This window comes from Antrostomus carolinensis, unplaced genomic scaffold (genome assembly GCF_000700745.2).
Source record: "Antrostomus carolinensis isolate BGI_N321 unplaced genomic scaffold, ASM70074v2 scaffold13591, whole genome shotgun sequence".
NCBI classification, from domain to species: domain Eukaryota; kingdom Metazoa; phylum Chordata; class Aves; order Caprimulgiformes; family Caprimulgidae; genus Antrostomus; species Antrostomus carolinensis.
The window spans coordinates 3,161-23,764 of record NW_010294895.1 but is presented as its reverse complement, the minus strand read 5'-3'; the positions used below and the strand labels follow the sequence as shown (position 1 = coordinate 23,764).

Below are 20,604 nucleotides of genomic sequence, written 5' to 3'. Positions count from 1 at the left end.
TCGATTTTAAACACGCAGGCCTCCAAGGGTGTTGCCACCCCGCTAGCACCAGTCATCCTCATCGGCTTCGTGGTAGTAACTACGTCCTCTGGTGCCAGTCCCGGGACCTGTGTTGAGACCCAACGTGTAATGGTAACCGTTGGGCACCCTCCGGATTTGGTGAGATTGGGAGGTTAAAGAAGAGACGTAAGAAGTCCTTGAGGACCGTCCCGAGTTGGTGGCCACCGCCTCCTCGAAGGTGAGGGTGTCCTCCGGCACAGCGCGGTAGGGGCTGTCGGTGTCATCACGGTGTCCCAGGTAAGGGTCAGAGCCGATACGGGCCACGGCCAGTGGGGTCGGTTGTTGGTCCCCACGTAACAGGGCGTTGTGCTCGGACAAACCTCGGCTCAGTCGTCCCGGGGAGAATGTGGGCAGAGCAGTTTGGAAACTGGTGAAGTGGACGGGCGAGGAGTTAGCGGTCTTGTAAGTGATGCTGGGGCGTGGGGTGAGTGGAGTCTGTGGGAGCTGCCTCCGACCCCGGCATGGGGTACTAGCACCAGATGTCGACAGCAAGGGGCTCCCATTAACTGAACCACTGCCCTACATCAAAATTGGAACAAAGCAAATCAAAAAATAAAGAAAGGGGCAAGACCAGACGAAACACAAAGGCAGGCGGGTAGAGAACGGAAGGAGAAGCAACAGAAGGGAGAGACGAGTCACAGGAGGAAAGAAAAGAAAAAAAAAAACCAACAACAGCAAAAAAAAAAAGACCAACAACAACAAAAAAAAGAGAGAGTTTAGACAAGCACAGTCGGAGAGGGGGGAGGAGGTTCTCGAGAAGTAATTCCACACGAGATGTAAAGAGCTGGAGAACTTAAAAGTTCTGCGAGCGGTTAAATAAGGACAGAAAGGATCAGAGCATCGGTAGGAGGCAAAGGGCAGACGGCTCCAACAGAAGGGGACACTGTCCGGGGGTTGAGGGGTGGGGGGGAGGCATCCACACCATACACAGGCTCCACATGCGCCTTACCTGGACTAGGCAGGAGAACCTCAAAAACCTGCCTTATTAAACCCCCCCATGGGACATGGGGGACAATATGGACTTCACTGGGATGGGGGAAGAGGGTTATGAAAAGGTAGTTGATGCTCAAAAGCTGAATGTCTGTGAATTATGGGAAGGTTTCAGGGTTTGGTGGGGTTTTTTTTTTTAATTAAAATATAGGTGATAATTTAAAAGTCTGGTAAACTGAGCGTGCAAGAAAGGAGAAGTAAAAATCATCATGGTAAAAAAAATCAGTGTCATCTTCCTGCCTCTCCAAGCTGAGGGAGAAATTAAGATATGGAAAGAAAAATTCATCTGAAAAATGGGAAGAAAGCCAGTCAGGGACTGGAAATGGAAAAGACCCCTTAGGCTGCAGTTCCCTCTTGCTATGGCCACACACAGGCCTGGGCACATCAGACCGTACGTTGATGTCACATCTCCTCCCAGCTGAGAATGACTGTGCAAAGTGTGTCCCACACCCTGGGTGTCTCCAGAGCTATGGGGCAGCAGCTCCTGAGCACCCACTGCAGCACACAACCTCCCAGGCTGCAGCCTGGGTGCTGCTCAGGACCATGGCAGGATGTTGCTGCAGAGGCTCATGGCTGACAGCATCACTCATCCCTCTGGAGGCACCTGCCCGGTCACAGACCAGCATCCAGCTGCAAATTTAGGGTTTTGGAGAGTGGCCGGAACCTCCCTCTGAGCACAGCAGCTGTGTGGTACTTGGAGATGTCATAGAATCATAGTGGTTGGAAAAGATCTCTGAGCTGTCCACTGCTAAACCAGATCTCTAAGCACCTCATCTACCCGGCTTTTAAACACCTCCAGGGATGGGGACTCCACCACTGCCCTGGGCAACCCCTTCCAATGCCTCAGAACCCTTGCAGCAAAGAAATTCTTCCTCACATCCCATCTCAACTGCCCTGGCCACAACTGGAGCCCATTTCCTCTTGTCCTGTCCCTTGCTCCTTGGTTGAACAGACCCACCCCCACCTCTCTGCACCCTCCTCCAAGGGACTTGGACAGAGCCAGAAGGTCTCCCCTCAGCCTCCTTTTCTCCAGGCTCAACACCCCCAGTTCCCTCAGCCGGGAACTCAGCACACTTGTGCTCCAGACCCTTCCCCAGCTCCGTTGCCCTTCTCTGGACACGCTCCAGCACCTCCATGTCCTTCTCGGAGTGAGGCTACCAGCCTGCCTTGACTCAGATACACTTTCTCCACCAAGCTCTTTCTTATCAAGAGCTGACAGTTCTCAGGTCTCCCAGGCTGCTCTGCTGAAATTGTGAGGAAGGGTGTCCTTGGCAGTGAGGTCCCAGTGAGATGCTGCGAGTTGCTCACTCTGTAGGTGGCTACTAAAGAGCCACCAAATGATATTTCCATCCTTGTCTTGGATGTGAAGGACCAAGCAGGACCTCAAAGGCTTTACTTCCTACTGCCCAGCCTTTCCTGTTCTGTCTCCTTTATTTTATACAACACATGGGAAAGTTGTGCACATCCCTGGAAGAACTTAGGGTTCTTTTCCCACCCTGCATCTTCTCACCTGTCTGTGTGGACCTTGCTCTGGCCCTCCGTTGGGTGAGGTGGGCCTGCTCGGATCAGCAGACTTGGGCTGAGAACGGTCCCGGCTGCCGTAGCGGTCGCAGGAATAGAAACGCTGCTTTTCAGAGGAGGAGGAAGAGTGCTGCTTCCTCTCTTGGGACCGGCCACGTTCTTGCTTCTTGTCCTTGGAATAAGACTCACCAGACTGGGCCACTGAAAGAAGAACATTGGTTGGAGGTCAACAACATAGGTAGAACTTTTAAGTGTAGGACAGGGAGGTCCCACCATGCAGATGGGACCCCAAATCACATCAGATGACCACTGTGCATCCTGAAGGGAGGAGGATGATGGACAAATCCTTGTTTGCGAGCACTTACCAGCTTCTCCATCGGCCAGCTGATGGGGGGACCTGTCCAAGGACTTCTGCTTCTTCTCTTTCCTCCGGTGGCAGCGGTGGTGATGGTGGTGATGCCCTTGCTCTGGTGGCATGCGTTCCAAAGAGTACTCGTAGAGGTGCATGGCATGTGGGCGCTGTGGGGTCAGCGTGGAGACCGAGCGCTTCATGGGGCTCGTGTCTGGGATAGGCTGCAAGGAGGGACACGGAGGAGCAGGATGAGGACAGGTTCTGCACCATGCTCAGCTGCTTGGTTCCCAACATGGGGAGGGTCATACAGGGCGAGACAAGGGCAAGGAGAAAAATGTTGATATAAAAATTGGATATAAGTGGAATGGGCAGAAGGACTTGTGGAATGGTTGGGTTTTGTGGTGACTTTGAGGAGCAATGTCTGTTTGCTGAAATGGGTTTTAGTTGTAGCCAAGTGCCAACCCACAGGTACCAACGGGCACAGAGCAACCAGGCAGAACTTCACACCAACCACAGCGACAGAGGAGTCAGGAGCAGATTAGCAGGGGCACAGGATAGCACAGTAGCCAAGCATCTCACAAAGATCATTCTCCAAGACTAATTTCACCCAAAGCTGCTTCAGGGCCTGGGGTCATCCCAAAGCAACTCCAAAGATGAAAGCATGAAAGTGTTGCTGGGCATCACATGGAGAGGGAGAAAAAAAAATCAAGGATAAGTGGGCAAAGTACAGGCCAAGCCACCAAGTAATTAATTCTACCTGCCTGCAACTGGAGACAACTCCTACCAAACATCTAAACCCCTCTTCTCATCCCACCATTACTCCTGGAAGCCCATGTGACTGGGACAAGCAAGGTAGCATGTATGACCTGCAATTCTACCAGGATACCTTTGCTATTGCTATTGCTGTTTTCAAATCACCTCTGGCTTGAGAGGCAAACATCTGTGCGAGTAACACAGCCACCCATGGACACTGCTGGACCTTGTCCCTGTGCCAGTGGCAGCCCCAGACTCTGCTCCTTTCCCTTTGGGTTCAAAGCCTTACAAAGCTCCTCTGCAGAAACCAAGACACGTGGACTGCAGGACAGATGTTCTCACAGCTTTTCCCTTCCCTACTGCCCAATAAAGGTGTAAAGCTCAGAAAATGAGGCCAATCTTCATGTTTCTTTCTCTTCCACTCTGCTGGCCTCCAACTGCTTTGCAGATGGCTCTGTGGTGGAGATAGGATTCATCCATCCTTGGGAGGCTTCCTTGGGTCTATCACTGCATCAAAGCTGCAGAGGAAAGACCTCAGAGCACCGTGGTCCTTTCACAAAGGTCCAAAAACCTTTGAGAAAGTCTTTCCTTGCAGGCAAGGTAGAGATGATATATTTTGAGAGGAATTAATTTCAAAGTTAATTTCTGACATTGTCTTTCCATCCTGAATGCATTTCGTATGTTATAGGGATATTATAATTAAGAATATAAATTATTCGGTATAATACTGGATTTAAGAAGCCTCCAATTATCAAACTGTCAGCTCAGGATGTTCTCCAGTCCCTGATCTCTTACGTTTGTTTGGATTCACAATCCAGTAAGTGCCTCCACCAACGGTTCTCACAGAACATTTACTTTGTTCACTGTAACCTTTCCAAAGAGCCCTGTATTATTTTTACCGTCTATGTTATTTTATTTGCTTATCCTGAAATTCAGATCTCAGCTGCCCTGTGATATTTACACACTGCAAAGCCAGTTGTTTCTACAGCTCTCCTCATTATTTTGAGTGGAAAGAACTTTGGCTGGATGGTCCTTCATGCAAAGATGCAGCCTTGGGTGAATAGTTGTTGGTTGCTCTCTCTTTTGTTAGGTAGTTACCCAAATTTTGGTGCTTCCCACTGGAGGTGATGGAGCTGGAAGGTTGGTCAGAGGCAAAGGCAGACACTGCTGGGGTGGGTGAGCACAGCATAGTGTCAGTGTGTCCCCAGGGTCTGCACCAGTGCAGTGAGCAGGACCATCTTGTGCTGCGTTTGTCTCCTGTGTCTTTTGCTGTGTGCACTTTCTATGGGCAAGAAATTCTGCTGAAGAGGTTCATGTTTGTCCTCCTGAAGATGGAGGAGGGCAGAGAAGTCCATAAACTGGACAGACAGATTCAGGATTTGAAAGATATGGGGAAAAAAGTGAAAAGTGAAAATATTTCCCACTAAAAGCACTTATCTAGATTTCCAAAATCCATGTAGGAGCTGCCAGAAAGATGATGACAGAAATTTCCCAACAAAAAGCCTGACAAATCAGTAAGAAATTAACATTTCTCTTTGGACCTGGGACCTGATTCTGTGCTTATTCCAACTTCTTCATTGTTATCAAGCATTGGAACAGGCTGCCCAGGGAGGTGGTGGAGTCACCTCCCCTGGAGGGTTTTAAAAGATAGAATCATCGAATCATAGAATGGTTTGGGTTGGAAGGGACCTTAAAGCTCATCCAGTTCCAACCCCCCTGCCAGCAGCAGGGACACCTTCCACTAGACCAGGCTGCTCAAAGCCTCATCCAGCCTGGCCTTCAACACTTCCAGGGAGGAGCAGCCACAACTTCCTTGGGCAACCTGTTCCAGTGTCTCACCACCCTCACAGTGAAGAACTTCTTCCTAATATCTAATCTAAACCTGCCCTCTTTCAGCTTAAACCCATTTCCCCTTGTTTTGTCATTAGTTGTCCTTATGAAAAGTCCTTCCCCAGCTTTCTTGTAGCCCCTTCAGGTACTGGGAGGCCGCTATAAGATCTCCCTGGAGCCTTCTCTTCTCCAGGCTGTACAGCCCCAATTCATCTACCTAGATGGGTAGACGAGGTGCTGAGGGACATGGTTTAGAGGTAGAATTTGGTAGTGTTGGGTTGATGGTTGGACACGGTGATCTTGAGATCTTTTCCAACCAAAGCAATTCTATGACACTAATGGGAAGTGGTGAAGCAACGAACACCCTTGGCCATAAATCCTCCCAATGCTCTCACTACGTTAACAGGGCGCGCACAGGCTCAAGCCTTGGGAGATGACATCACAACCATGCAGAGAGTTACTAATTGTTTCTTCATTACCAAACCAATCCCTAAATTCCTGTATAACAAAGCATCCAAAGAAACCCAAATAAATAAGCAAACCAAACCAAAAAGTCCCTGCTATTGGAGCGTGCGACGTGCAATTGGGGCTCAAGGGAGAGAGAGTTGGCACAACATTGGGCTCCAAATGAGAAGGGCAAGAAAAACACCAAAGAGTAAAGGGTTAAGGAAGGTTAATTATTTCTTAACATTAATTTAATAGGATACAACTGAGTGCAAACTACATACTGCTAGGTAACTCCCAGGTGACCGTGCTTTGCTCCTCTGCAAACAATTCGGGCAAGATGAGAGATATTTATTTGAAGCAGCCCCCACAGTACAGCCATTGTCAGACATCACGGCAGATGGGCAGCAGACACGATGACGACCAGAGAGAGGAGGTGATGGCGGAAGGAGGACAGCAAAGAAAGGAGGGAGGAGGTGAGATTGAAAGCATTAGGGAAAGTTAGGAAATAAATTAATAATAAAAAAATGGGAATGTAAAAAGATAGAGGAATGACAGGCAAACAAAAAGGGAGACATCCAGAAACAGAAAGCATCGCAAATAAAAGTTATGAAGAACTCAAAAAGTTGGGAGGGAAGCAGAAGCAGCACGTGAGAAGGAGGGTGGAAGGGAAAGACACACACAGAAAGGACAATTGGTTATTCAGCTGAAGCTACAACCGCCAAAACATCGTCTTATTAAATGAGGTTTGATATCATGGACCTGATTCATAACGAGCTCAGAGAGGTTTCACGCGGGGCAGCTGCACCCTGGGGAAGACGTACCGTGCTTGTGCGAGAGGGATTCACTTCTGGAAATATCTGACTGCAATGGAGAGGTGTTTCCCAAGGAAAAACTCGTGCTGCTGGCTCTGCTGCTGCCAACTGCATTGCCTTGGAAGGAAAGATGCTACTTGTGGTCTACAATAAAGGACAACTTTGTTCTGGGAAAGGGGAAGGGAGGGAGTATGGGTTTGCTTTGGGGTCTGTTTCTTTTCTTAAGCATGTTGAGTAGTATTGCTGATAAGGCAGAAAATCCCAGCTCTCATACCAAGATTGTAATTTCTGAAGTCAGCTGGGAAATTTGCTCACCGATGAAGTGTAGCTTGAGCCACCCTGAGCACAACAGCCAAGAAGGTTCTAGCTGTGGAGCTATTGCTGTGTATGAAATACACGGGAGTTTAGTTGTAGGGTGTGGAATTTCTTTCATGTTCTGCTTCCCACAACCATGGGCTGCTCACTCATAAATCACAGACTGGTTTGGGTTGGAAGGCACCTTCAAGATCAACCAGTTCCATCCCCTCTGCCATCAGCAGGGACACCTTCCACTAGACCAGGTGGACTCCTGCCTGTATGAATCAGGCCCTTTGAATGAGAGAGACACAACTATGAGTGGTAAGATGTTCCAACACATTGGAGGCAGGACAGTGGCTGAAGAGCATCTGGGACAATAAGCTAGCAATGAATATGTGAAATGGCCAAAAAATGATCTGTGGAAACCATGACAACCTATGCACTAAGTAGCATCCACAAGTTGCTGTAAAAGTCAAGTCTAATTAGGAGATTTCTTTACAAGGAGTTAAAAAATTTAAATCCTCAACATTTTACTGACAAAAGCCACAACAGAGTTAGTGTCTCAATGCAGCCTTCCAGGCACAGGCTTCCTGGTATCTTCTGTACCTACTACATTCATCAAGGAGAATCACACCACATCTCCAGCTGTTTTTATGATTAAAATTGGAGACAGTGCTGTGTCTACACACGAGTATCTGCCATTCAAGCACAAAGGCTGGTTACCCATCTCCAGGTTCAGCAAACATCTTTTAAAACAAATATTCACAAGCAACTTCCAACAACAGGACAAATAGAGAGAAGATACTGAGTTCTTGACCCACTCTCAGTCTCCCATCACCAGCAAAGCCTCCCTGGCTCACCTGAGTTTCGGCAGCCAGGCGTGGCATGGAAGCTGCCCGCCCCTGGCTCTCCAGGCCTGGTTGGTGCTCTCCGTTGGCACGGGTGGGGCTGATTTCCTTCATTTCTACCACCTGATCAAACCAAGACATTGTTTCAGTATCAACAACATGAACATCAGCTTTGAAGCCATCACCTGCGCAGGCTTTTGCTAAGTTTGATTTAATTGTGAAGAGAAGTTGGGAGGGGAAAGAGAGTAAATTAATTGCTGTGGAATGCTCAGATTTCTCTAGCTACAGGGTTGTCTTCAACAAGGGCAAGAGTAGGCCAAGCTCTTCCACCCGCCATGGCAATGAGCATTGGTTGTGACCTGTGAAACCCCTTATGTGAGTCTGTACCCTAATGACAAAGGGATTGGCACAATGGGACAACTAAGAAGAGAGAACCTCAAGTAACCTATTGCTGCAGACACATAATTCCATGAAAAGCACGTCCACATGTGCAAGCTATCAGACCTTAGAAGATATCAGATTTGGTTTTTCTCCATAATATTCAAGCAAACTTTGGTTTATAAAGGAGAGAACAATGCTCATCTCAAGGGATGGATCTACTGTCTACTGCATTTCAACCTGTCTTCACCTGTTTGCTCACCCGCTCAATGGGGATTTCTTCTGAGTGGCCTCGTTCAAAAGCTGGTGTCCTGGTTTCATAAAACACATCCTGGGTGCGTTGAGTCCCCCAAGAACTGGACTCTTTGATCCCACCCTCTGGGGTTGGTCTGTCAGAAGGAAAAGAGGACAAAAAAAAAGAGATTAATTCTTTTGCAGAGAGATTTTCCTGACTTTATAGTGGTGAAGGCAAAGCACTCGGGTACCCTTTGAGGTTTCACTTATGAAACTAGTTGCAGGGTTGGCACAACTGCTGCTAAAGCTAGAAGGTCCCCTGGGTTTTGCCAGGGACACTTTCTATATAGGCTGAAGATCTGATGAGCAACAAGGAAACCAAACCAGTCAGTACATATTTTTTATATATGTATATATATATATGTATATTTTTTCAGTAACTGAGGAAATCAGCTGCTGCAGCTCAAGTTCTGATGAAGAAGAATGAATTTGGAATTCAGACAAATTATATATGCAAGACCAATTAGACAAATAGCCCTAAATGACATTGGTCAAACATCTGTGGCCATGCCAAGATTAGCCATCTGTGGCCAAGTACATTCACTGAATGTACAGTGGTACAGAAGACCTTGGGTTTCACTCTTGAGTCTAATGTTGGTTTCCCCATCAGGGTTATTCAGGACATTGAAACCTCAGATGTCTATCATTAAAAATCCACAGCACTTGTGACCCAGAAGAAAGTCACCTGAAGAAAAGCAGGAAATGGAGAATTGATTAGGGATCACTGTTCCTATAACTGTTTGGTGAGCTCTCTGTGGAGGTATTCTTTTGCCCAAAGAGCCAGATTCTGTCCTGGAAAGTCTGAAGAAGCTCTTGTTGTTACCAAGTGCCACAAGCTTGAGGTACCTTCTTTGTTCCCCAGGACCTTTTTACTCCCCAAGTGTACTCATTGGTAGTTGGTGGGTTGGGGCTTGTTGGTTGTTTTGGAATGATCCCAAATTCCTGTAAGCAAACTCACACTGACAACTCACCACAATGGAAAGCTCTCCAATTAAGATTCAGAGGAGACCATGAAGAGAACACGCATCTCTGAAGAACCCCAATGGTCTCCTCTGAATCTTAATTGGATACTGGATAACTGGCTAACATGGATAACTGCACCTGAGGCAGCAGTAGGAAGCAGACACACAGGTATTTTGGTAGCCACTGGTTGGAAACTGTCCCAGCCATGGCATGAAGGGCTGCTGGTCTTCATCCCACCAGCTGTGCTGCCCCACCTCTAAAGCAACTGAACCAGCAGTGGTTGGGGTTGATGCCTATGGCCAGTGTGTCCCTTCTCTGCGTTACAGCTTTGGTGGGAGGATGATGGGGTACTCACAAGGCGCCCCCGTTGTTGAGGGAGGCTGAGCTCTTCTGGCGAAGGAATGCCTTGGCGTTGTTGAATGCTGTGGGTTGGGTTTGCTCCAAAGTGGCCTTCAGGGGGTGGAAGAGTGACACTGGTCCAGGCTGTGAAGCACAAGAGAAGGTTGTCAGAGACGGAGCTATGTATGGAGAAAATGGACTGCAGTACATTTTCTAGTTCATAAAAAGTCCACCCTGAAAGATCAGCACAGCAGAGAGGACACTCCAGCCTTCCCATAGCTGTCAGAGGCTCTGAAGGACACTGGCTACCCTCAGCTTCACACAGGCCAAAATTGTGCTGCAAGCCCCCTTCCCTCTAACAAAGTATCTCCCTGGTCACCAGAGTGCACCAGGGATTTCATCCACTGATGTGACCAAAGGGGCTGGGCAATTCAGGTGGCTCATTGTGGCACTGGGTCTGCTCTATCTAGCCACCCATCTGTGAGACAGACAGATAAACCATGCTGGAGATCAGCTGGATGTTCATCCTGAAATCAACAGGTATTTGTCCTTTTGGAAATCTTTGGGGTTTCAATATCAAGTCAGTTGCAAGGAAATATTTTCGAGAAATAGTAAAAATCTTCAAATCTATAAAATATTTAATATAAATATAATTTAATATAAAGCCAAAGGGATTTTGAGTAACTCGGATTTTTCAAAAGCAGCTTAAACGTTTTAGAGCTAAAACTACCATCAGCTTTCAATAATTCTTATAAATTTATCTATTAATTCTGATTCTGATAATTCAAAGAAATCTTTTGGTGTTCCCCAGTCTTTAGGTCACTTCTGAAAACAAGACTTGGTGACTTAAGTGACTCCCAAGTCACTTAACGTCTTTTGGAAAACACCTTTCCAGACCTACAAGAAAAAACAACTGCACCAATGGTTTTTGGGTTTTTTTGGGGTTTTTATCTTTTGAGAAAGAGAGACTTTCAGGAGAAGTTTCCATTTCTGAGACAGCACTTTCAAATCCTGCCTGGAGATGCATCTAGACTTTCCAGATGAAACATGCTGGTGACTCATGAGAGCTGCCCAACGCTGGAGAAGAAGCTGTCCAAGAGGGAGGACAGAGAAGGACACTTTTTGGCCAAGTACCTGGCACAGGCCTCCAGGAGGCTGGTTGACTTGTTCCCTGCTGTTCTTATTCTGCTTGTAGAAGTCAAATATCATCAGCGCTGCGTAGACCTTCCCCACCGTCATCTCATCGGCTGTCAGAGGATGGTGAAAGGAAAAGGATCAGAAGAGAAGAAAAAGTCAAAGAGCACAAGAAATAACAACAAATGGGCATCAAAAACAAGGAGGAAGAAGAGGTGACATTAGAATGAGGCAAAACAGACACAGAAAAGTGGAGGAACAAAAAAAAAAGAGTAAGAAACATTACAACAGACTTCTTAAGGTCTTTGCCTCTTGCTGGATTTCAAATTGGAGAAGGATGGCCTCTACTTCTAGCTCTCTGGGGCAAATATTCACAGAGATCATGTAGAAAAAAACCAGGCAGGAGAACTCTGTGGCATGGGAAACATTGCCAGCAGAAGAATTGCTAAATTAATCCCAGATCCACAGCCAGCTTTTTATCACCAAAGCAGCCTGATACCTTATTTCTTTGAGTTACAGTCAACTGGGGCATAATGGGCTGATACACATTGAAAGAGCGTTTATTTCACTTCTCCAGATGGCTTCTTTCATGGCGTGCTCACAGCCATGCTACCAGCCCTTCCCCACACAGCAGCTCAGCACGAGTCAAAACACCAGATATAGAATCCCAGACTGGTTTGGGTTGGAAGGGACCTTCAAGCTCATCCAGTCCCAACCCCCCTGCCAGCAGCAGGGACACCTTCCACTAGACCAGGTTGCTCAAAGTCTCATCCAACCTGGTCTTCATCAAGAGAGGAGGGGAGGAAAAGACTTAAGCAGTCACTACCCACTGATTTGCACCTCTTCAGCTCCCTCATTTTTCTTAACACCTTTCTTGCTCTTCGCTGTTTCTCATTAATCAGGAATCCACAGCCCTTGTCTTGGTTGAACATGATAACAGCAAACTTTCCATTTTCTCAGCACATTTGCCCAAGACAACATCAAGAAACATCAAGGCCTTTAGCCCCAGAATACCTCACTTCTGATTCTGTAAGTTCTCAGCAAAATTTAATTTTCTTCTTCTGGTTTTCTGGAGTCCAGATGGTAGAAATTGTTCTCCTGTCCTGCAAGGCACAGGCTGGAGTGACAATAAAGCTCTGGAAGAGGTCCCACAGGGCATTGGTCCCTTCTTTAAATGTTTGGGGTATTTTTTGGTTTGTTTTTTTTCTAAGTACAGGAAATATAGTGTAGCATAAGGAAACACATGCCTAGATGTGACCTCAGCTGCCCTACTCCTTTACCTGACTGACCATGGCATGGAGATGTGGGCTGTGAACCCTGCAGAGAGGACACCTAGAAGCTGACCTGCACTTGGTTTCTTTGCTGCATCCTCTAGACAACTGTGCACCTTGATGGGCTAGGGACAGAGCAGGCAAGGATGGAGAAGCCTCCTCTGGGCTTGTCTAGGCAGCTGGGGTGGGTTGGGTGTTTGCTGATGAACCACTTACGTTTGTGAGGAGGCACCAGCAAATCCAGAGTCTTCTGGGACAGATTGGGCCAAACCAGTGAGATCTCCTTTCTCAACTCAGCATCACACTGGTGCTGTTTAACACCCCCTGCAGAAAAGGAGGGGAGAGAAAGAGGCACATGAAGAAGAACAAAAAACCTTCTCCTTTCAGTGTGTACCACCATTATACAGCAAGCTCAGGAGAAGTCATTGTCCCCACTCCCATTTCTTGAGAGCCGCAAACCAGCACCAACTGCAGCAGTGGTCACAAAGGGAATCACAGAATCTCAGCATTGCCCAGACAGAAAAGACCTTTAAGATCATCGAGTCCAACCATGAACCCAACACTGACAAGTCCCCAACTAACCCATGTCCCTCAGCACTGTGTCTACACGACTCTTCAATCCCTCCAGGGATGGGGACTCCACCACTGCCCTGGCCAACCCCTTCCAATGCCTCAGAACCCTTTCAGCAAAGAAATTCTTCCTCACATCCCATCTCAACTGCCCTGGGTGCAACTTGAGGCCATTTCCTCTTGTCCTGTCCCTTGGTTCTTGGTTGAACAGACCCACCCCCACCTCTCTCCACCCTCCTCCAAGGGACTTGGACAGAGCCAGAAGGTCTCCCCTCAGCCTCCTTTTCTCCAGGCTCAACAACCCCAGTTCCCTCAGCCACAAGGGAACTCAGCACACTTGTGCTCCAGACCCTTCCCCAGCTCCGTTGCCCTTCTCTGGACACACTCCAGCACCTCCATGTCCTTCTTGGAGTCAGGGACCCAACATTGAACCCAGCACTGGAGGTGCGACCTCACCAGTGCCCAGTACAGAGGGGAAGAGAACTTCCCTGCTCCTACTGGCCCCACTGGTGCTGATCCAGACCAGGATGCACTCGGCCTTCTTGGCCACCTGGGCACTCTGCTGACTCATGTTCAGCTGCTGTTGACTAACACCTCCAGGTCCCTCTTTGCTGAGCAGCTCTCCAGACACTTCTCCTCAAGCCTGTAGTAGGGTTGTTGAGGCCAAAGTGCAGAAACTGGCATTTGGCCTTGTTGAAACTCATGGAATTGGTCCTGGCCCATTGATCCAGATCCCTCTGTGATCTCCTCCAGTACAAAAGTGTGTGAACTCAACAAGACCATCATCACCTCAACCTGCTGACAAATCCACCATTACCTGGGGCTTTAACTTAAGCTCAGACTTATTCTCACTGCTCATTTGGGGTGCATCAGCAGAAAGCAGCAGCACCTCCTGAGCGTGATGCAAAGGACTTGGTCTGAGGTGCTGGACTATGAACAATGCCATGATTGATTATTAAACCCTCCCCACCAACATCTCTTCCTGAAATATTTGGCAACGAGCCATTGTTGGATGTCTCCTTCAGGATCAGCAGCATCAAACAGTAGCTACATCAACCGTGTGAAAACAGGAAGAAATGAACACAGCAGCGTTGTTCAAAGGGCCAAAGCGAGGTCTCAATACACAAGTGGAGAGTGATTAATGTAGACGGAAGCCACTAGGCCAGCTCCCAGCTGAATGCCCCACACAGGAGGCAATTAAGTACTTCAGCTGAATGACAAGAGATTATTTTTCCAAGAGAAAAAGTAATGGGAAGAAGCTCTGGGTTCTCTGCTACATGGTGGTTTGAACTCCCACACTGCAAACTCATTAGGGAGTTTATTAAGGGCTTTTTAATCTCACTAAAGACTGAATTAAATGGAGAACATGAAACCTATTCAAACGAAGCACACATGACAACAAAACAGGTCATGAAGTCACAACCCACAGCAGATATAAATCTTTGAAAGAAGCCAGAGCTATCAGCTGAGCTGTCTTCTCTGCTTCCCTTCCAGCGTGCAGCCAAAAATAAAAGGTGGGGGGGCCTTTTTCAACTGAATTACCATTGCTGACAGGTAACTAGAATCCTAAAATAATGCAAATTTTAGTGTCCTTATCTAGAGGTTATTACTAAAATAAGGTGCTGGTCCAGAGAGTCCTAAAGCCACGCTTAGAAATGAGTGTCTGACACTCGCTGTCATTCCCTAAGGGAGTCCCAGTCACCTCAAAATTGGGTCTTCTTCCAGCAGTGCTTACCCAAAAAGAATCAAAGACAAAGCTTAAGCAACATATAAAGAAGGTAATTAATACAGAGAGGTTGAAAGGCTGGCCTGAAACCCACTTAGGAAAAGCAGAACATCCTACCCCTGCCCTGCCCTTTGCTCCTGACAGCATTGTCACCTCCTGTTAGCTCTTAAATTAGGTATAAAAGTGTTTTGGCTGGTCATGACATGATTCTGACCTCAGTCAGCCTGATTAAGAGTGTGACAACCCAGAGAAAAGGCCAGTGTATTTCATTACATTGCGATATTTAATTGGGAAGTCAAATAAATGCCTGATTAAATATGTAAATAATTAAATTTTCTCTCAAGGTGGAATATGGTTCACAGCACTTGGAGTCACTGCTTCACTGCCAGCAGACAGCAATCACAGAATCACAGCATGGTGGGGGTTGGAAGGGACCTCAGCAGATCATCCAGTCCAACCCCCCTGCCAAAGCGGTTCCCTACAGCAGGTTGCACAGGAAAGTGTCCAGGTGGGTTTGAACATCTCCAGAGACGGAGACTCCACACCCTCTCTGGGCAGCCTGTCCCAGGGCTCCAACACCCTCACAGGAAAGAAGTTTTTCCTTCAGTTTGTCTGGAACTTCTGCTGTCCCAGTTTGTGCCCATTGCCCCTTGTCCTGTCACTGGGCACCACCGAGAAGAGCCCGGCCCCATCCATTGACCCCACATTTCAGATATTTATAGACATTGATCAGATCCCCTCTCAGGCTGCTCTTCTCCAGGCTGAACAGTCCCAGCTCTCTCAGCCTCTCCTCGCAGGGCAGATGCTCCAGGCCCCACATGGAGAGGAAGGGCTGGTTTTTTTGCCTCGTGCTGGAATAGTTTAGAAGAGGTGTGGAGACTCATTTCTGTTACACAGCAACAAGCACACGCACAAGGCTTCTCCTCTGAGAGCTCCCAATGTGGATGGACAAAGCTCTCCACACCTCATCAACAGGGATGCCAGGATGTGGCCACCCCAAGGCAGAGTGATGCTCAGGACCCTTCTCTGTTGCCTGTCCCCAAAGCTCCCTTGTCCTTGGGCACTGGCAGAGGGCACATAGGGGATAGAAAAATTGAATTTCCACCAGTCTGTGGTTTGTGGTGGACACCAAACCCACAAACAAGTCGGGGTTTGAAGCCCATGGGTGCTGTGAGATGTCACCTCCCTCTCACCTGAGGCGAGTTTGATTTCTAGGGCAGTGCGGATCAAAGCCATCAGGGTGGACGTGAAGTGGACGGTTAAATCCTCAGGTGAGATCGGCATGTTCATCCGCACCAGGCGCTGGGAAGAGAAACGCGGGTGCTGTGAGAGGGTGTCAGGATTCCTCCCCCCACCACCCCTTCCCTCCCCCTCTGCAAACCCTTAGAAACACCTGGATTACAAACCTCAGATAACTTTTTGTCCACTGAGCTAAAGTGTGTCTTCTCCATGTAGACATGAGCTCCTTCTCAGGAGCAGGTCTGATCTGTAACGGTGGCTTTGGTGGCTAAAAAGTCATTTGCCAGCATTTGCACTGCAACCCTACAAAGAGAGTTCTTCCAAAAGAAGCCACTTTGAATGTTCTCATCCTGTTTCACAACCTGGCAACCTGCTCCTGACAGTCTCCAACTTTGTCTGCAACCTCCAGACATAGAATCCCAGACTGGTTTGGGTTGGAAGAGACCTTAAAGCTCATCCAGTTCCAACCCCCCTGCCAGCAGCAGGGACACCTTCCACTAGACCAGGTTGCTCAAAGCCTCATCCAACCTGGCCTTCAACACTTCCAGGGAGGAGCAGCCACAGCTTCTCTGGCCAACCTGGGACACTAAACGTGGCTGGTACCCATCACCCCTGCCAAAGTAACATCCTCAGGAGATAAAAACCATGAAGCCACCTCTGCCATCCTGTCCTACACCAGTTACTTTCAACCTCTCTTCAACAACAGGAATGATGGCAACAAATGGGACCTGGCACCATAGGCAGTAAGATGATGGAGAATTTGTATCTACCATCTCAGGATGCAGCTCCATCCAGAAAGTGACTGCAGCTCTTCCAGCTGTGCAGGTGGCCCTGCTGGTGAGCAGGACATGAGGAATGACCATGACCACAGGAAGGATGTGACTGCTTCGTGCAGGAGCTGTGCAGTCTCTGGAGCGTTCCCGTGATGATGCATTTTGTGCAGAGCCTGAAGCAGACTTGAAAACAAGGCTGGTGAGTCCTGCAGAGCAGCTCAAGAACTCTGGGGCAGTTCTGGACTGGCTGCTAATAGGTAAAGGTGTGAAATATCCTTCTTATTGGAGACATTTGGATTCTGCCTCTTACCTCCTTTCACTCTGGGCATCCCAGGAGCTCTGAAGGTCTCCTCCTTTCCTTCCAGTCAATGAGCTACACAGCTCCATCCAGACCATACCCATAGAGGAAGAGGCTGGATTAACATGAGGAGGACTATAATTTCCCCCAGTTATGTTGTTTCAGTCTGGACATGGAATAGTCCCTCAGAATCAGTATCTTCCAAGGTCTTCAGACCTGGTAACAACTCCTTCCCCATCACCAGACAGGACCACCTTTGATGAAAGGGCAAATTCATCATTCTTCTAAGCAATGAAGTACCTGAGATTGCTTTGGGAAGCTGTGGCTCCCTTAACACCACCGTCAGCAGAACATGTAAATGCAGATGGAGAGAAGCACTCTCCAAGCCTTGCTGATAACCTTAGCAACGCATTTAAAGGATGGATTTCTTCTCCTTCAGCAACCTCATGATTTCTCAGCTCCTTGGTTTTCATGAGCTGTTTAGAAACTTCCTTGGCTGGTGCCACATCAGACAAGCCTCTATATTTCCGTTCTCTGAGGGTACATGCAACCTGAGGAGGTCACTGGGTGTTAATCTGAGCAGACCCTCATAGCAGCCTGTAAGCCCAAGCGTTGCCTTGGCCTGGGTCCCTTGCTCCGGAGGGAATTTTATCCACACCTGAAAGCTGCTTAGGCTGTTATTTTTTGATCCCTATCACTGGACAGAAACCTTCTCTTTGTTTAACAACAGCCCAACGTGCTGCTGGAGACATTTAAGTGCATTCAGCAGCGGGCTGCAGAGTCACCGAGGCTGCTGTGCTGGAGAGTGCAGAGATGAGACCAGATCCCAGTTTGGCTCCGTAGCTGGAACACTAATCAACGTTTATGGCTGTGAATATTTTTCTGAGATGGAGCATTACCGGTGAAATCCTCATTTCAGATGTGACTGGGTCCTGATCCACCCCGTAGACAGGACTGAGCCCCTGGACAGGGACCCCACTCACTGCCCAGGTTCTACCATCCCTTGACATCCTCCCCCGAGATGGGAGCTGTCTGCAAGGGTTCAGGGGTGCCTCATGCAGCCCTGCTCACTCTCCTTGCAGACCTGGGGAGGCTGTGTGGTAGAAGCTCCACTGCTCATGGGCAGGTTTTTGCTGGTGGAAGGAAACACCATGCAGCTGAGAGCAGGAACCTGCCTGGAGTTGGAGGTGAGGGGAGAGGCAAAGTGGGCAGAATGCTCAGTGTGAGCCCCGATTCCTGCTCCTATGCTCTACCCAAAACCAACCCAAGACTACTGACTGAAGACTTGGTCACCCTTTCCATCACCAGGTTAGCCTCCCTGCATAGAGAAATCTCCAACACACCATTTCCCAGAGGTATGAACTTCGCTGCCTTGGGCATTTTAGTGCCCTGCCAGAGGACAGGTTCCAGCCCTGGTACCTTCTGCCAGCCAAGGAGAAAATATGCCCCCAAGGAGGGACCTGTGTCCGTTCTGACAGGGGCAGACAGAGGGCACAGGGCACTGGTCCAGTGCAAAAAGTCTGCTTCTGAAGCAAGCTGATGTTCAGAGGAGCTGAGACCTCCTTATCTTACTACACATCTTCAGATCTCCTTGCATGCTGCAGGGACAAGAGACTCTTGTAACAACCAACCCTATCTCCTGAAGTCTGAGACATAACATTGTAATCTCAAAGATCTTTCTTAAAACATGCCCAGAGCTTATCTTCCATGTCTGACAAGCCTCAGAGATAGGGAAATCAAAGCCAAGACTTTCCTCTCTTTACAATTCAATGGCAGTAGCAAATGCTGGCAATGCCACCACAATTTTTTATCCTGTTCACTTGTACCAAATAAAACAGGATTTTGATTCAGACTTCTGCCCTCAGCACACAAAAAGTTACAACAACATTATTATATCCACAGGAGCCCACAGTGACCACTTACAGGGTCCCACTGAATCCCACTTCAGTGGGAGAGAGAGAGTTAAGGGATGGAGAGAGAAAAAGAGGCATGGAAGTGAAGAACAAGCAGATGAGAAGTAATTCCCCGCAGGAGAGCTCTATCCTCACAAAAACTACCACCAAAACACATCTTGAGACTGAGATGTCCCAGGTTCTACCCAACTGACTTTCCAGACTGAATTCCCAAAGGACGTGGATGCAGAACACAGGCCACTCCACAGTTATACACAGCAATGATGTAGGAAGGTCCTTCCTCCTAAATTTTAATTGGGGACAAAGGATTTAGAGGGAGGTTTTCCAAGGGGATGCACACTTGCAGGAAGGATAGCTGGACAAAACCTACTGTCACCTGGCAGAGACTCTCCCCATACCGTGTCCCTGCCCTCCTCCCCCCTCTGCACTGCCTGGTCTACACAATTTTTTCCATCTCAATATGGAAACTGGTCAAACAGGTCAACCCAGACACCTTTAGGTCACTGCAATTTCCAACCTGATAACAGAAAGTGTGGTGGTTGTGTTCCTCCTCGCACATCTCACAGCCCCTAGCTAGGGGTGGCCAGCTCTAGCAGTCATGTCAGGAGAGGGGACGTTTGGTCTGGCTTGGGTGGGATGTCTCCTTCTCTCCTCTCTATTCATGAGAGTTGACTGGAAAGCTCTTGGATTCTCTCAGGGATCACTCAGACTCACTCTTCCAGGATTGTTGTTTCAGTTTGGGGACTATCCCTGCTCCAGGATCACTGGCTGGGGACAGGCTGGGCATCAGTCGGGGTGGGTGGTGAGCAACTGCACTGGGCATCACTTCATTCTATATTCTATTATTACCACTACTATAATTATTAATGTAATAATTAATATTTTATTTCAATTATTAAATTGTTTTTATCTCAAACCATGAGTTTTCCCACTTTTCCCCTTCTGATTCTCTCCCCCATCCCATCAGGGGAGGACGAGTGAGTGGCTGTGTGGTGTTTAGCTGCTGGCCAAGCTAAAACCACCACATCCCTTCAACACATTGACACCCAGAGGAGCCAAGGAGTCAGACAGATATTGGAACAGCCACCCCAAGGGAGGGACTCAGCACCTGAACTTCCCTGCATGTTGTCTGGTGCATTTTTCTGGTGCTAGAAATGCAACTGAAAGGCTGAAACTGCAGAAAAGATCCCTTCATTTTTCCCTCCAATATTATAAAACAACTTTAACCTAAAAATAGCTCCATCCAACATGTGTAGAGTGAGAGACTTCAATCCTTTCAAAGCTACTTTCTAATTTTACCTGTATTTTAATTAATTTACATTTACATAAGACGCATTTTAAAGGAACTGGAATCCAACTGAAATCGGTAAAATTTCTCAAAGTCAAATATTCTGATTGACTGAAAAATTGTTCTTTGAAAAATGAATCAAATCATTTCCATTTTTCATCCTTAACCAGGATAGAAAAAACCCCAAAACACTCAATGTTTTTCATACAGCAGAGGCAACAACATGGTTAAAAAAAAACCCCTGAACTAGTTGTTGAGCTTGGACACAGTTTGAAGTAAAATTAACGTCTCCCCCCATTTTTGCTGTTTCTTCTGCCTAAAGCTGGGCTTCAAGGACATGTCTTACCAGGTCCTCATACCTTCAAATACAATGTAAAAATTTCATTAAAAAAATAAAATAAAATCTGATTTGGATAATTTTCCATCTCTCTAGACCCGAGAAGGAAAGATATGAACCTGCTGATGCAGATGGCAGGGGACCACAAATAAAAATCTTGCATCACTCTGG

The 20,604-nt window shown here is 47.7% G+C and overlaps 1 protein-coding gene across 1 annotated transcript; it reads right to left on the bottom strand.

The window, feature by feature from the left end:
* Positions 1-42: 42 nt before the first annotated feature.
* LOC104532557 (voltage-dependent N-type calcium channel subunit alpha-1B-like) lies at positions 43-15,887 on the bottom strand (the record flags this gene model as incomplete). Its single annotated transcript, XM_029087428.1, has 11 exons — positions 43-579; positions 2,561-2,755; positions 2,941-3,144; positions 6,235-6,270; positions 7,646-7,648; positions 7,923-8,033; positions 8,539-8,677; positions 9,901-10,028; positions 11,019-11,131; positions 12,506-12,613; positions 15,779-15,887. Coding segments are annotated over 11 exons (1,683 nt in total), but the record flags the coding sequence as incomplete, so codon positions are not given.
* Between the last annotated feature and the right edge of the window lie 4,717 nt (positions 15,888-20,604).